The sequence below is a fragment of the Pezoporus occidentalis genome, unplaced genomic scaffold (genome assembly GCF_034315485.1).
Source record: "Pezoporus occidentalis ecotype Australia unplaced genomic scaffold, CSIRO_AGI_Poc_V1 ctg63, whole genome shotgun sequence".
Lineage (NCBI taxonomy): Eukaryota > Metazoa > Chordata > Aves > Psittaciformes > Psittacidae > Pezoporus > Pezoporus occidentalis.
The window spans coordinates 4,649,942-4,666,641 of NW_026915977.1; the positions used below are offsets into that span (position 1 = coordinate 4,649,942).

General features: G+C 39.1%; 1 protein-coding gene across 3 annotated transcripts in view; it reads right to left on the reverse strand.

The window, feature by feature from the left end:
- Positions 1-16,700, reverse strand: part of BRWD3 (bromodomain and WD repeat domain containing 3) — a 58,932-nt gene that overhangs the window by 29,817 nt on the left and 12,415 nt on the right. For 2 of the 3 annotated variants that reach the window (XM_062639999.1, XM_062640000.1), the window contains 7 exons: positions 10,270-10,430; positions 8,227-8,448; positions 6,217-6,317; positions 5,510-5,580; positions 4,293-4,393; positions 2,511-2,551; positions 216-320 (listed from right to left, as the gene is read on the reverse strand). In XM_062639999.1, coding sequence (XP_062495983.1) covers positions 216-320; positions 2,511-2,551; positions 4,293-4,393; positions 5,510-5,580; positions 6,217-6,317; positions 8,227-8,448; positions 10,270-10,430 — 802 coding nt within the window. The other variant, XM_062640001.1, reaches the window with a different exon arrangement.

A 16,700-nucleotide genomic window follows, 5' to 3' on the forward strand; every position in this document is an offset into this window, starting at 1 on the left:
CCCCAACCATTAGGGTAGGGAACTACCAATGTATGAATGATTCCTTTTGGATGCTAATTAACTGTGTAATTTTAACAGATAGAGTCATGGCATTTTCAGTACACAAACCTCCAAAATTAACTCAACATAGAAGTAAATAGTTTTCAGGATAATGAAAGACTTTGTTTTGTGTGTAAATGTGGCTATGAAGCATGCTCTGTTTCAGTTTGTTTTACCCTGTCATTTTAGTAGCCATATCCAGGACCACACTCTTCCAATCTTGCTGCTGATAGTGCCATATCCTTGCTGTTCCGTCTCTGCTTCCACTGACAAATCTTAAGCTATTGGGGGAAAAAAAAAAGGAATGAAATTCCGACTAAGGGAAAGTCACTGCTGCTTTTGGTCTATCAGATTAGCCACATGCCCATCTTTGCATCTTATTTTCTCACTACTCAGTATGGAGTTTTCCATCCTCAGCAACAGTGTGGGCATGCTAAATCCTGTGGCAAGAATATTTAGGAGCTTGGCAGAGGACTGCCACTCACCTTAGGAAAGGTCTTACAAGCACTTACTTATACATTTTCTGCAACAAACACGCATACATGCAACAAACACGCATACATACACATATATACATATGTGTATGTATATATATATATACTTGGAACTGTATATTTGTGTATACATACTTGCCTCACTCTCTAATGCCCACATACAGGCGTGTTTAACAACTCATAAAATATCCATGAACTCCTGCTACAGGAAACAGGCAGCTACAAAAGGCTGGCAAGCCAAGAGCACACCCATTCACACCAGCACAGAAGCTAGAACATATTTCATGCTTTTTCAACACTTATTCTTTATATTGTTTGTGCATCTCTGATCTAGAGAATGTAATTAAAAGACAGCGAGGTTACAATTTTCATATCAGATATTGTATGGTACAAAAGAGTTTATATCCCCACAACATTAATTACATTTGGCTACAGCTAGCAGATGGCCTTGGAATGACTTCAATGTCGTAATTCATATGAGCTGACATTCCCTTTTTAATGACATCAGCAAATCCCTTGAGCAGTTCACAGTGGCAGCAAAGAAAAAGAAACAGCATGCCAAGAGTCTAGCATAAATTATAATACATTAACTTAGGGAGAGGGTGAAGACAGAGAAGGGAAATGCCCAAATTGAACACAAGTAGGTATCCCTGTCTGTCAAGATTAATGCAAGTATTTTCATATTTAAACTCCTCCTTGTTTAAAGAATTCAAGCACTCAGCAAATGCATTTAACTACCTCACAATGCTTTGGCCATCGATGTCACAGAAATCACTTTTGTTGAAAAATGTGGAAAAAGCTCCTCAAGTATCACATTTTCACAGAATGACCAACACCTTTAAAGCATCCTCCACTTGTACACAAACTTGCATGTAAAAGGCAAGCCTATTTGATTTTATTTTAATAAGTGATCGTTTCACCTTTCCACTTTCTTTGACCTGAATTTTTTTCATCACTGTGAAAAAGTGTTTAAAGATGCTTGAGACAAGTTTCTGTTCATTTTTTACTTCTGTATGTTAAGGAAGCTACTACTTTTCCATTAAAAAACATCACTCTAGCATGTAATTTTCAGCACCTATGTGACCTCATTCCCTCCTCAAGACCTGTGCTCTCACATTGCTTGGAAGAAACTATTAGCACAATTGTACTGGTACATTCCCACATAATTTTACACACAAAGATCTCCAAGCACAGGTTCAGTTCCACTGGCAAAGTTACAATTTTGCTTGGAAGGCTCCTGCTTGCACCCATCCCTTAAAACTCCTGCCAAGCAAAATAAGGAATGTGAGCAAAAGCTGGCATAAACCCATTTACATTAAGATGTTGATTGCTAATTGAAGCTTGTCACACCACTCTCCAACACAGCTGTGTGGCAGGAGCTCAACACACAAACATGCCTATGAGCACCTTCATACATTTTATCATGAGCATCCTGACATCACAGTTCTGAAAACTGAAAGCTCTGCAGGTTGAAATGGTTCGCTTCATAAACTATAAGGATTACTGTTATCATCTAAACTAATTAGCTGGAAATTCAAATATTTGCCTAGAAATTCACATGTTTGCCAGACCACAGCCCCTTGCAGACTTGTCTCACCATCTGTGTCTGTATAACAGTTCTAACTTCTACTTAGAACTACATTTATTATAATGCTCTTACTCCTGAATTAATCCCGTCTGTACTTAGCAAGGCTACCTGTGAAGTAAGACACTTACACAGAAAGGATACAATATCCAATTTCCAATTTGCTGTTTACAAAGCAGAAGCAGCACTACAGAACATTGCTGTTACAGCAGAGGACAGCAGCCCCAAGCTTGTGGACATGACACACATCTTGTAACATACTTTACATAGTTTGTCTAAGATTAATCAGACCCCATGTGCAGTCTTCCTGTTGCATCAAATTTTCTCTTAAGTGTCATTTGGAAAATTAAATACCATACTTCTCATGCCAAAATCCCAGGACAGCCACTCACCTGTCACCATTGTTACAAAACTGGACTGCAACCACTTTGTCCTAAAGAGGAGGGAGGAAGAAAAACAGTAGTAAGTGCTTTGTAAGCTGAAACGCTCATCCAAATAGATCTTAATGATGAGCTTCTATTTAGCAAATTCAATCTTCCCATGCATCTCCTACAACACACTCTCTTGCAAATTCAGGAATGGAAAAGTCATATTTGCAGTTAAAGCTTCCCCAGATGTATTGTGTTAAACACTGAGAGAACTTCAGAGCGGTGATGGTTTCGTGCTGCTCCAGAAGCATCCCAGAGACAGAAATGATTTCTGACTCAGTCTCCCTGACACTCAGACACTCAGGAGGAAGAAGCTGCAGCAGCTCTACTCTTGGCTGAGCACAGTCTTCCTGCACAGTGCCACAGGACCATACAGACCCTGGGGTAAGATCTGCACCTTTTAGGCTCCACAGAGTCAGCAGGAATAAAGAACTCCAGGAGCTCACAAGGTACCTATTAGATACAGCACTCAACAAAATGGAGAAAGAGTGACTTAACCAAATAAATGATCACAGCCTACATTGTGTTAGACCTAACATTAAAGCACATCAAAATATTTAATCAGAAAAATGCAAACCTTGGCTTTATTTCCATGTTTAAATGGAAATAAAAGGAACAAATGTTATGGCTTAGACATGGTTTTGTCTTCTTTTATTTTGCTCAATACTTGTTTTGGCTAGATGCACTTGCTATCTCTCACTCCCACTGACGTCAGACAGCTGACTGTGGTATTAAGAAGGTAGATTTCAAAAAAATTAAAGGAATTGCAGTTTCTTCCAAATGTGAACTGCTGAATACAGAAAACGTTTTTTCTTTTCTGAGCAAAATACTTGTTAGATTTGTTGGCTTGGAGCTCTGAGACTTAAATGTGAGATCTGTAACTCCCACTGAAGTTCAGTGAATCCATTTAGAGCTCAGCCTTAACCCATAAAATATTGTTGAAGCGGGCAGCTGGGCTATTAATGTTCAAAGATAAATGCTCCAAACTTCTCACAGGTGACAGCCCTACCAATGTTGCTATAAGCTTCCCTTTCTGATATATTGTTTATCATGCACATAATAATGCAATCATCACCTGCTCTCATTAACAACTAAGAAACAAAGTAAGATTTGATGCTGGTTTAGTGATGCTTCTTTATGGAATTTCATTAAAATGGAGACGTTCAATGGTTTTATTAAAACCTCAAGACTCAAACTTGAAAACTAACGCTGAAAGTCATCACACAGGTATTTAAAATAGTTTGCTATTTTACAAGGACCTTTCTCCATTACCTGAGAAAGGGTGCTTTTAAGCTTGCTTTATTTTCTAAATGAAATTACCACCATGATTCAAAGTTTGACAGCACACTCTAAACTAGAAATACGTTGTTTTTCTTGTTATGTGGATTTGTGCTCACAACTAAAGTTAAATACTCAACAGTAAATTTAACAGGAAAAAATGTCATTGTGCATGAAAGTTGCCTTAATTCCTCATTCCAACACAGACTTTCTTCAAGAATATGGGAAAAATCACCTAGTCCCTTGGTTTCCCTGGGGGAATGAAATACATAAAGCATATTCTGCACACACCTCCTGCCTTAGAGGAATTTAAAAACAAACATAGCACAAATTTCCAGGCAATTGAGAGGCAACAAAACTCTCCAGACAAAAAGTAAGTTGAACTTGTAAGGATGTACAAAACCCAAGTTCCTGCAATAAGGTAAAGCAGGGGGTAAAAGAAGGTTTGCTTTCTGATTTGTCTCTTACCGTATGAGATTCTAACTCGGCCATTTTCTCTGGCGATTCTGAGCCCAAATAATAAATTCTTATCACGTGGTCGGTACTGCCTGTTGCAATGAACATGCCACCTAAGAAAGAAAGGGTTTTCTGTGAGAAGAAAAGCTATCCAAGGAACAACTTCCTTTAATTACTGCTTTATCATCAAAGCAGCAGAATACAGTTTAAAGAGAATCAAGACATACGTCCTAAACAAAGAAGTTAACTCTGGTAACTTCTACTTTGATCTGTATTCTCCCAGACTATATCAGCTTCAGAGTAACTACAATCTTTTCCAGCTGTAAACCCTTCTGGCCAAAGGAAGAAAATATTGCAAGCTACAACATTCATCACACAAACTGTTCTGGTTTCCCTCAGAAATTAACACAGCGCTCTCCATTAGCTTATGTGGAAAATTAGATGGGGAATAGTTTCATGTTCTCAATGGTACAATATCAAAGAAAATATTTAAAATATCTACTTGACCCACTTCAGAGAAATTATTGCTGGACTGGGAGTCAGCGATCAAGCTATTTTCTTGTAATGTCTGTTCTATCCACAATAGTCCACAAAAGGGCACTACTGCGTAGTTTACTGCACTGAAATAGTTCCACTTATTTCAGCATTTCTGGTTTTAACAAAGGAACATGGGCAAGGTTCAAGGGGCTCTGAATAGCTCTCAATTCCAGAAAGCAAAAATTAATGAGAAATTACCTAGGTTTGTTTGTAAGAATCACTATTCTTGAGAATTCAAAGCTGCAACAAAGGATGCCTGTTAAGTTGGTATTTTCAAGCACATTGAATTAATTCTCCTAGAACTTATCCAAATTCAGAAGGTTAGCAAAAGTTTAACCTTTAAACAGAGGCTACCTGTCTGCCAGATTTCAAGAACTTTTTACTCAAAAACTCTATGAGATAAAACCTTCAAAGGATGTTACAAGGAGGAATCTCTGATGTGAAAAACAACAGACTGAAAGAAATCTTCCTTGGAAGTGATCAAGATATTTTAGCTTAAATTATAGAAAAAATAAAAGGCAGCTTGAGGCAGGTGCTTAGCATGGAAGATTTCTAACAATCACAATTTGACAGTACTATGTTAACTGAAAAAGGGTTCAATACCATTGGTGTTTAAAAAGAAGTAACAGTCCTGTCACCAAAGGAATTAGAGCTCATACAATACTTTCAGCTACCTTACAATGCATACGTACCGGAACTGAAAGATGAACAAGATATCTGAACCCCAGGCCTGGACCTCTCTGCAAATTTTACAGGACGATCCCTATATGCAACAACACAACATTTTTACTTTTCATTACTTGACTTCACTGCCATACAACAAGAACAGTGCACTACAGCTCTGCAGGTTAAGGTCAACAGGCTCATCCTACATTTCTTTATTTCAGAATCCTTGCCTAAGTTGGCTAGAACTCATCTTTCATTCTAGTAATTTTCTTCATTAGTTGATGAGGAAACCCATCATTTTCTAAATTGAAAAGACAATTTAACTTATTTATTATGATGCTCACCAATTCAACTCTATTTAAAACAGAACCTGGGAAACTATAGCATTTACTCCTTATTAACTATGGGTTTGATGCCATCTACATACACGTCATCTTCTGATTCAAAGCAAATTAATTCTTCTATCTATACATTTTGGACAAGGATTTAGTCATAAGTGCAAACACTGAAGATTCTTCCAAACACTGGCTTGCAAAGCACAAAGCCCAGAAACAACAGCCCTGATCTCTGCCTCCCCCTGGGTTGTAATGCCATAGACTGCCTGACGCACACTCCAAAAACCTTGTTTATTGAGAAAGAACGTGCCCTTATGTAATACCTCAGCATCCCTCTCCATGCTAAAACTCACAATAAATTCATCCTCTATGTAGAGCAATTATCTAAACAGGCTTACTTAAATTTCATGGTGTTAGCATGCCACTGCCAGAAACAGATTGTTCCGTCAGCACCAGTAGAAGTGAGGTATCGTGTTGTTCCTTTCCTTGCTGGAGAGAACTAAAAATAAAGTTGTAACAGTTAAAGCAGCTAACTTCTTTCTCCCCTTACATGTTAGAACCTTGTGAATGGACACTGACAAGAATCTTTTTCACGAACATACTGGCTTTCTCCCCAGGAGTACAGACAGCAGTACCAGGGACAAGCACTGAATCTGAACTTCCACAAAAATAAAGCCGAAACACTGGAAAGCACCCACATTTTGACTAGCAAGCCTTTATTTCTACCACACAAAAGTTAGTAAATTGGAGACATGAAACAAGCCTAGGCCCTTTTAATGAGGCAGCAAGATGAAGAAATAATTCTTTCTAGGATAGAACTGGATCAAACATGGTAACAAAAGACAGAAATGATTCCTGCATCCAAGCTCAGCAGAGAACAACAGCACAATAGGACTCCCGCTCCTTCCTTCTTCCTGAACCTCTTCCTCTGCCTCTCTAAAGAGTGGGAAAGCTTTTCATTCTGAAGCCTCTCTCTTTAATTTCACAACTGCAGTAATACCTTTAATCCTCTGGATACCTGGAATTTGATAAAGGAATCAAGCACTCTTTCCTCAGAAAACCATGACTGATTATTTTATAAATCACCAGAGTTTCACAAAAAGCTTGTGAGGAACGTAAGGGTATGTAAACAAATAATATACAAACCCCAAAACCAGGTTGTAAAAAATGTTTCCAAAACAATCACCTTAAAGTAACTTGCAACACAGTTGAAATCAGACAATACTGGAAGTGTAGCCAACAGGGGTAGAAATGATACTCCCAGGGACTACTGGCAAGATAGAGAAGATTGTGATGAATCAAAAGCAGCAAGGCTCCAAAGAGAGGGATTCTGAGGTACACATCCCCTCTCCGTGCATAACCTGACAGACTGCAGGGATCGTCTTGTTTATCCTGGAATTTTGTTTCGTTGGAGGTTTCTGTTTGGCAGTTATCTTTCATTTGTTTGGGTTTTTTAAAGCAAATAAACTGCAAATTCCTAGCCATTATTGACTGTGCCACCACTGCAGTGCTATCTTTTTTTTCCTACTCCACTGTTATTCACTGGACACTTGCCACACAACTGCAACCCAATGGGCAGAAGCACCAGTACCCTGCAAACCCTGACTGTGGCTGCTGCAGTGTCTCTGTCTGCTTCAACATCCAGAAGAGCTCCATACAGCAGAGGCTAAAACAACGAGCAAATAACAAATGTGGAGCATGGACTTTTAGCTGACAGCATTCTTCAGACAGACAAGTGTTCTCTGTGAACCATTGAGGCAGTTGCTGTGCAAGGACTGCCATCAAAGATGCCAGGCATACCTCTCCAGCTCAGCTGGTTGAGACCATGCATTTGCTACATCTAAGGAAGCAGAAATGGGACCACACAGTTAAAGGCAGATAGAATCGTAAAATGGTTTGGGTTGGAAAGGACCTTAACATCCAGTTCCAACCCCCTGCCATGGGCAGGGACACCTTCCACTAGAGCAGCTTGCTCCAAGCCTCATCCAACCTGGCCTTGAACACTGTCAGGGATGGGGCAGCCACAGCTTCTCTGGGCAGCTGGTACCAGTGTCCCTCCACCCTCACAGGGAGCAGTTTCTTCCTCACATCTTATCTGTCATTTTAAAGCCATTTCCCCTTGTTCTATCACTACATTCCCTTGTAAAATCCTCTCCTCCGGATTCCTTGTTAGGCCCCTTTAGATACTGCAAGGCTGCTATAACGTCTCCCCAGAGCCTTCTCTTCTTCAGTCAGCAGCTGGCCACTGCACATGAGTAAGCTTGCCAGGAAACAACACCCTCAAGCTGAGGCAAATCTACACTGCCAGACAGAGATGAAAAGGTAAGTTTTATATCCAACTGCTAATGCACATCTGTTATTATCGCTTTAATTCAAGGATTTAGGAAAAAAATAATGTCATTCCTTACCTGTATGGAAGTAATGGAAGCTGAATGGCCCAGCAGCACTGCGACTGGGGCACAGGTTCGAAGACACCATACTCGGACTACTTTATCACAACTGCCTGCAGCAAGCAGCGTGTTCTCGTAGTTAACAGCCATGTCAGATATTTCAGCTGAGTGTCCTCGCAATGTTGAGAGCAGGCGCCCATCATCTGTAGCCCAGATTTTGACCAAACAATCATCTGACCCCTAATGCCACACAAACATTTCCAAAGATTATGTCAAATAATATACATGTGTTACGTGTACATCACAATGCACAGGTACACTGCTGTTCTAGTGAAACCAAGACAACTGCAGATGAACAAGGATTTAAGAACACCATTGCACCATGAACCTGTCAGAAGAACACCACCAATGGGATTCCACAGGGGCACAACTATTGGAGTCTGGGGTTCATCTTATTGGGTCAAGGATTTAGATGTTTGTAAGACAGTGGCTTCTACTTTCAATTACCACTGCTAATGCAACTCCTCACAGTACAATTCAGTAATAATTAAGGTAAATATAAGAAGATAAAATGCTTCATTACACACTACTAAACCACGTATTTATCTGTGTGAGCCGGATCAAGCCAGTAGTAAAATTGAAGTGATCAGAAGAGTCAAGCTCTAAGGAAGAAGAGCACTTGAGCATCTGAGGGTTCTCAGAGCCTCTGTCATGCTCCTAGAACTGTAGGGCAGCTGTACCCTGAGGTTCACTCTCTGTTAACAGGAGAAACTTTAACCACTCAAAGACAGAAAGCATGCGGAATCATGTGCAACTGAAATACTACGTCAGTGAGGTTTCAGTTCAGGACAGGACACAATTCAAAAGCACGTCCAACACAATCACTGTAGAATACTGTCACCTACAGTAGCAGCTACATAATTTCATAGTCAATGCCAGTATAGTCAGGAATTTTTAGACAGTTCACAGCCCTTTCCACTGTTCAGATGCTACAAAGAATACCAAAATTAGTTGCTAGCATTGCTACTGTATATTTGGAAATATAGCACAATAAAACTATAAATCATTTGACTTTCAATTACATTTTATTAACTGCAGCTAAATTTGAACACAAATCACTTTCAGTTCTCCATATAACTGCAGATGAGAAACATTTCTTTATGGCGTAAACAAAACCAGAAAGGCCCTCACTATGACCCAGAGTAATTATCATATCATTATCATAACAATATCTCTATTTGACTAATTTATAATGAGTGGACAAGCTAGCAAGAACACAAAGACAAAAATTAGCCTTCCAGGTAATCTGCTTCTGAACACCTATTGATAAGAGACAAGGTCAAAATGAGACAAGACAGGTAATTTTAATTATTAAAAGATGCATTATTAATTTGAAAAACCTGTTATTTTTTTAATGGGCACAAGGGCACTATCACTGAAATGTGTGTTAATATATTCTGCAGAACACCTTAAATTACTATTCATACATTCACTGACATCCTACAAATTCTAGAAAGTAAATTTAGTAGAGAAGTAAACTGTAGATGAAGTAATGAGGTCTTCTATACACCATCAGGTTTTTAGTGAAAGGTAAGGAATTGCCAGCATTGCCAAGGTTATCAAAAGGCAAAATGGAGTTTTAAGAAAAGAGTTAAGATTTAACCCAGAAAGCAGCATGCAAACTAATTCCAAACCCCAGAGTACTCCAGCTGCCATTCAGTCAGAAAGATGATAAAGAAACAAAAATAATTGTATGTGCCAAGCGAGAGTTGCAAGCTCTGGACCGGAACAACCCTGCTGTACAGTTCTACATGGGGAAGCAAATAGCTGAATAAGTCTACTAGAGCCACGACCACTTTTAAAATACCAAGCCAAATGAAAAGTGAAAACCAGCACAGAAAAAGGTGGGCTTTCACACATTTCAGGATTGCTCTTCCCTTGTTTTTCTGGAAGCTCTGTCTGCATCTCAATCAGTAACTAAGAGGCTGTTGATGGACTCAAGAGAGAGAAATCAAATGAAGCAAAGCAATCCTCAAAGAAAAGTATGATTTTTTAACTTACCGTAAAAATCCTTCTCCCACTGCGATCAAAGGCTATACAATAAACAGATGAGAGATGCCCCAAAATCCTCTTGTGCATCTTCATGTGTTGGTAAGTAGATGTTGGGAACAAGTGGCTGAAACGTCCACATCCAGTTAATTGCCTGGCAGAAATTATATTTACTGGGAGAGAAAAGCAAAACAAAAAGAAAACCAAGATGTTAATTTTGTCCAGAACCCAAAGTAACAACTTTATTATACATAATCCATAAATCTGAACCTCTTCCACCTTATCAGAACATTCTGTACTGTCCTAGAGAAAAGAAAGCCCACTCCTGCTAAAGCCTGTCAATACCTACCACACCATACACTGCACTTTCATAACATTTCATAAGGAAACGATATGCTACTAATACCAATTACAAAAAGTTTCTTTTAGAGTATAATATTAGTTGAAGTGGTGTTTTGTGATAAAAAACTTTCTTTGGAAGGGGTTCCAGGTCATATGTGAGAGTGAATGTCCATCCACATGTTTCTCACAAAGCAACATCATCATTGCATTTCTATGGCAACGTAATTGAAGAATAAGAAATATGTGGCTCTGATGGGAAAAGCCCCAGTTAAAAGAAGGGCAGGCACAAGAAAAAACTGCAACAATAAATTATTTCACGTTGCTATAATACAGAGCAGCTGCTGCAAGAACAGCCTGAAATCTAAACACACAGAAACACCATGTAAAAAAAGCACGGTTGGCAGTTTCACTGATGATAACAATAATCTTTCCACTAGGCAAGAAAAGGAGAAAAGAGGCATGCATGTGCCTCTCCTGGGACGTGCCACCACATGAAGATCACTGTACTGTGGCTGTAGAGTCCAAAAAAACCTAGTTCTAATCTTCAATGTCATGCATAATTTGAGACCATTTGGGGTATTTCATTTTACCTGTCCTAATTCATATCACTTGAACTTTTGATTTTAAAGCTTTGAGATTTTTTTTTTAATGGCACTTAAAGACCCATCATTGCTGTACTGATGGGTTCTGTGAGTCCCTGCGATAGCAGCTCCCTGAAGGAACCCCTTATCTTGTTTACTGCACATTGGAGTAGGCAGGGCTTCAGAGTGGCAAGAAGCTCTTCAATGCCTTTCAATACTTTAGTTTAAAAGTATAGCGAAGAACTTGACCCATTTTCTTCATTGTGTGACCATATCATTGCCTATCTGCATAAAAAAACCCCTCATGGAATATGCTAACAAAAGTCTACAAAGCCAAAAAGCATAATTTCAAACGGTTACTACCACATAACACCCGCCTGTAAATTTCTGTGGTTGAAGAATTTATACACAAGCAGAGAGATTAACTGGCAATGAAAAGAAAATGTTTCCAGATTTACAAAAGTCTTCTTATTTGCTAGTTTTATGCTCTGAAACTTGGACTATTTTTAATCACTTGGTGCGACTGGAAAGCTACATACAAAGAGAAGAAGTTGCACAAAAGGTGTAGACGCTTGCAAAAATCATCACACTCCCAATGTGACCTCACCTTCAGTCAGTTTGTTTTTCATGTAAAAACACATATTCAGCAGTACTAAAAAAGCAAAACACACAAAGCCAAATTAATTTACTGTCTGCCTACTGTTCAACTGATACCTGATATTACACAGGAGCTGTTAAGTGAAACTGTCTCCCTTAGCAAAGGAAAAAGGAAATCTCTAACCTTTTTTCCCCACCTCTCACAGAAGAGTGCAGAGATCCCACAGAGATAAACGCTGTCAGGTTTGCTACACATTATTTTATTTACTATTGAATAGTAAATAAAATACCAGCTGAAGTCTTAAAAATATTAAACTTCCCTTTCCTCCACACTGTGGACACTGATACACCAACAGAGAGATGTAGCCATTTAGCCATACAGTAATTCTGCTGTGCCTTTCAATGCTTAAATCATTTAAATATATAACAACAGTGTATCTGCCTTTCAACATTTTCAAATGGTTTTGAAGATTGTTTTCAACCACACAAAGGACTGTGTGAATCAAAAAGGTATACCTGCATTTCAAAATATTGCCAATAATCTCAATACCTTCTATGCGCTACAGCATTTCTGTGCAGTCCTGAAAATACAGCACTGCTGTTTGCTGCAAGTCACTCCAAGGAAATACTGAAAGGTATAACAAACAGTCAGGCACCTAACTCGCTCACACAGCCTTTCATCTGGCACTTTGCACCTAACTTTTGGAGTCAATTCCCAAACTCGCAATCAGTTCAGCTGCTGAGGATGTGAAAGTGAATTTCACTTTTTTCTGTGTCCATTTCCCTGTTTGAACAACGGGGACAAGGCTCCTCAATCTCCCGTGGACAGTTAGAAAATAAAAGCTCTGCTTATGAAATGCTTCAATCACAAGTTTCAGACAAATACAGACTATTGCTGTGCCCTGAGAAGCACCATCTTCACCAAAGCAACAGCATCTTCAAACAAAAGGTAACAAGTACTCAATGTATCTGATCCTCACTATAAAAACGGTTCTGGTCTATCAGAAACGTATGCCACAAACACAAAGCTGGGATTGGGATTTTTGTCTTCAACCTGTCACTGCCTTCAAAGGAAGTGCAAAGTAAAAAACTCCCCAGAAAACAAAACAAACATCCCCAATTCCAGTTCTCGTATTTTTTGGTAGAGGATCAATACACAATGTCTAAATAGGGCATTACTTACATGTGACAAAAATCCCCGTGAATTTTGCCCTCTTCAGTACAATGAAGTTATTGTACTCGTAAGGCCTAAAAGCACTTAAAAAACCTCCTCAAACAAATCCCACACAGAATTAGCAACAGAGTAACCCTAAAAACTTTTAGCAACCTATCAAATTAGCTGCTATACTTCACACCACACGGGGTATAACAGCTGCCAACTCTACCCCCTCACTATGCCCTGCCAGGAAAAACTGTAATAACTGCATAGATGTTATTTTCACATTAAAAGTGGGCATTACAGTCCTTAGTGCAGGTACAGGCACAGTGGCTGGGGCAGAGAGAAGTCACACACTGTAACAGTAATTCTTAAATCACAATTCATTCTACCAAAGATAACAGCAAAGTTTCTTGCGAAACTCTTGCAAGAAAGCTCACTTAGGAAGGATAAAACCAAAACTCTTCACCAATAAGCCATCAGTGAAAACAAAAATTAAAAAGCAATCAACCATCAGACACCACAAATTTCAATCTTAAGTCACAACTTGAGAAGGAATGAAAACGTTTCAGTGTGGACAAAGTCCCCTAACTGCAGCAGTTTCCTTTCTCTCCCTATAAACCCTTGTCTCGCTCCACCTATTGCAGGCAAAAATATTGTTTTAAATGTAGTTTCTCTAGTATTATGAGTGACGGCTTCACATTGTACTATTTTACCCACTGAAACTGTAACTTCACTGTAGCTTCAGAATGAGGACATGACATTTTACGCAGCCCAGGATGTGTGGTGAGCAGGCTCTGACCCCGTCATTGGGCTGGATCAAGCATGAAGATCGGATACCAATAAGATGACTGAGAAATAAACACATTTGGCTCACACATGTAAAATATCTTCTCAGAGAGTGAATGTGGCCACAAAGACAGCTAGACCCAGGAAAAGCACCAAAAGAACAAAGTGTTCCAGCTGCTGACCTCACTGAGCAAATTTACAGCAGAGAAACATCATCAATTTCTGACTTCAACAGAGCGCTGCTATTTGGCAGCCCTAAAGTAGCTGGATCACCTTGACTGCACATTTCCATACAGATGAAATACCTGTTCATTGAGACTATGCTATGAATTTCCAGTTCCAAATTCTGTGTTACTTTCTCTAACAACAGATAGAGATACATAAAGATTTTCTTGCTCAGGTTAGGACACCTCTAGTAACCAACTAAAGAGGGAAAACCAGCTTCTTTCTAACGTGCTTTGTGTTGCCTGCAGGAAAAAAAGTCCTGACAAAACTCAAGTTGTATTAAAAAAAAATAGGTATAGAAAATATTTACATCACATGTGAATAACTCCCATTGCTGAGATGCTGAACAACCAATCTGCCACCTTTCTGGCTGGAAAAGCACAAAGGGAGTACTAAACATACCACTACTGCAAAACCTGCAAAGAAACAGTCTAAAAAGACCATCCTCACTGTATTCACTGTTACCCTGTCAGCAGTAGAGAGCTGACAGCATGTTCCCTTCCTCTCCTCCCCCAGCAGATCACCACAGACCTCCAAGACTCAACAGACGACATGTTCCTGAGAATGACTCCACAACTCAGCACGTCTCAAAGACACCCTCAGCCAGAAGATTCCAGCTCTGCACAAACATGCTGGGAAAAGGGCAACACTGATTTTTTGCTCTGGTTCCACTGTGCATCAGCTTCTCCTTTGCAGTACAGATGACAAAGTCTCACCCCAAGCTCAACCAGATAAAGGCAAATCACTGCAGCTGCCAACTCTTCCAATTGGAAGGGAAATGATACAAGAATACTTTTAGCTGCTCATTCTGTACCTTATTTACCAGTCTACACAGGCAATTACACAATCATTATGTCTCACTCATGAACACACATTATTATGGGTGTCTGCTTCTTCAGCCCAACTACTTCAGCAAGTAATTCCAGAAAACTCAATCTGACTAAGCCAGCACAGTATGGGAATACACAATTACGCCAATAATATTAAAGAGGTTGGGTATACTTCTTCATCTTGTATTTTAAAACAAGACACAGACACACACACACACACTACAACATTTGTGGCTGTCGCTACTCCTCAGAGAAAAACACCTATTTTGCACAAATATACACAGAAGAATTTTGTGACCTCCACTTCAGGATTAAAAATGGGGAATCCTAAAACCAAACTCCTGTCTCCTGTACAGCTTAACTATAGTCAACTCCTTATTTTAATACATGTGCCCATTTTCCTGTCTTACTATTTAACTACACCAAGGAGACTATTCTTCTAGGAACCAATACTTACAAGAATTAATTCCTGGCTATAAAATACCCATTTCCACATGACACCTTTGCATTTCTTAAAACAAACAAACAAACAAACTAAACCAATTCATAGGAAAATACCAAACCAAACCAATCATCCTGTTCTCTAAGTCACTAAATAGTCACCAAGCAAGAAGCACAGACCTTTGCCATGAAAGTAAATGCTGAAGTCCAGTCTGCTAGTATGGGTCATTAATAATACTGCATATTCCAAAATCACACAGTCTGATTCTCCTCTTGTGAAAAACTGATTCAGAAGTCGTTACAGAAATACAGAACTATAGAAGCTGAGTGTGTGCAATAGATCTGTAGTTTAGCCTATTAGCAATCCATCAGCCCAACTGGTAACAGTAACTGCAGAACCACCAGTCAGGAAGTATAAATACGTAGATGTGTACAGAAGTACTAATATATGGAAACAATTTTCTTTTTTTTTTTAAAGTCCACCGTATGACTCATAAGTTATTTGACAAAAGCAGGAAAAGCACTAATGCAACAGCTCCCCGTGCACTAGTTCCAGGCAAATAGCCATTCCTTTTTCATACAGAAGACCTGTAATTAACTCTGCTATTCCATCACACTGCTGCCACACCACCACAGACCTTATGCAAAGCGTGCTATTGATTTCAACCACAAACAGCCTGGGCTTTGGCACTTTAATGTCTGACAAGGATTAATTTTTAGTAATGAGAGAGAAAGTGCAGAAGCACAAACAGAACAGACATGGCAGAAACAGAAGACTGCCATCATCATTCCTACATCACCAAAGGAATGGGAGCAATATATGTGAATGGATTCGCTAACAAACCTGGAAAAGTCTCCACATTTGCACAAACACAGTAAACACAGATAAAATCCCCTAAGAAGAAAAAAACCATGACCAACAGGACTTATATTTATGCCTACAAAAATCAAATTTGTTTGCTATAGAAATAATTAATGCAAGTTCAGACCATACAAAGAAAACTTTTCAGTTTAAGCAGATAGAAACTCTGTGATGATATGTAAGCTGAATGCCTACATATATCTGAGTTTTATACAAGTTCTCATCTAACTGAAACACTGAAGTAACCCAAATGTAGGTTTGGTGATTATTTCCTTTTTGGAGAGGAATGTTGCAAGCAGTCTGTTTTCTGTCATAATCAAACTAAAATGAATGGTTGGGTCCAGAAAGTTCCCTGGGAGCCAGGCGCTTTGTTCTGGCTAAGATTCCTAAATGAAAAGATTGCCTCCATGTTCCTGTGACCATTCCTGTTCAATCTTACAAGCATATGTACAGATTATGTACACATATCATAAAAAAATCCTCAAGCATGTTGACCTCCAAACAGGATGTCAACATGCAAAGCTTTTCAATGTGGCCACAATGTTTTAACATGTGTACACATATTAGGGAAGATCCAAGCCTGAATAATACATAAAGGGCTATTCTATTGTCAGTGAGAA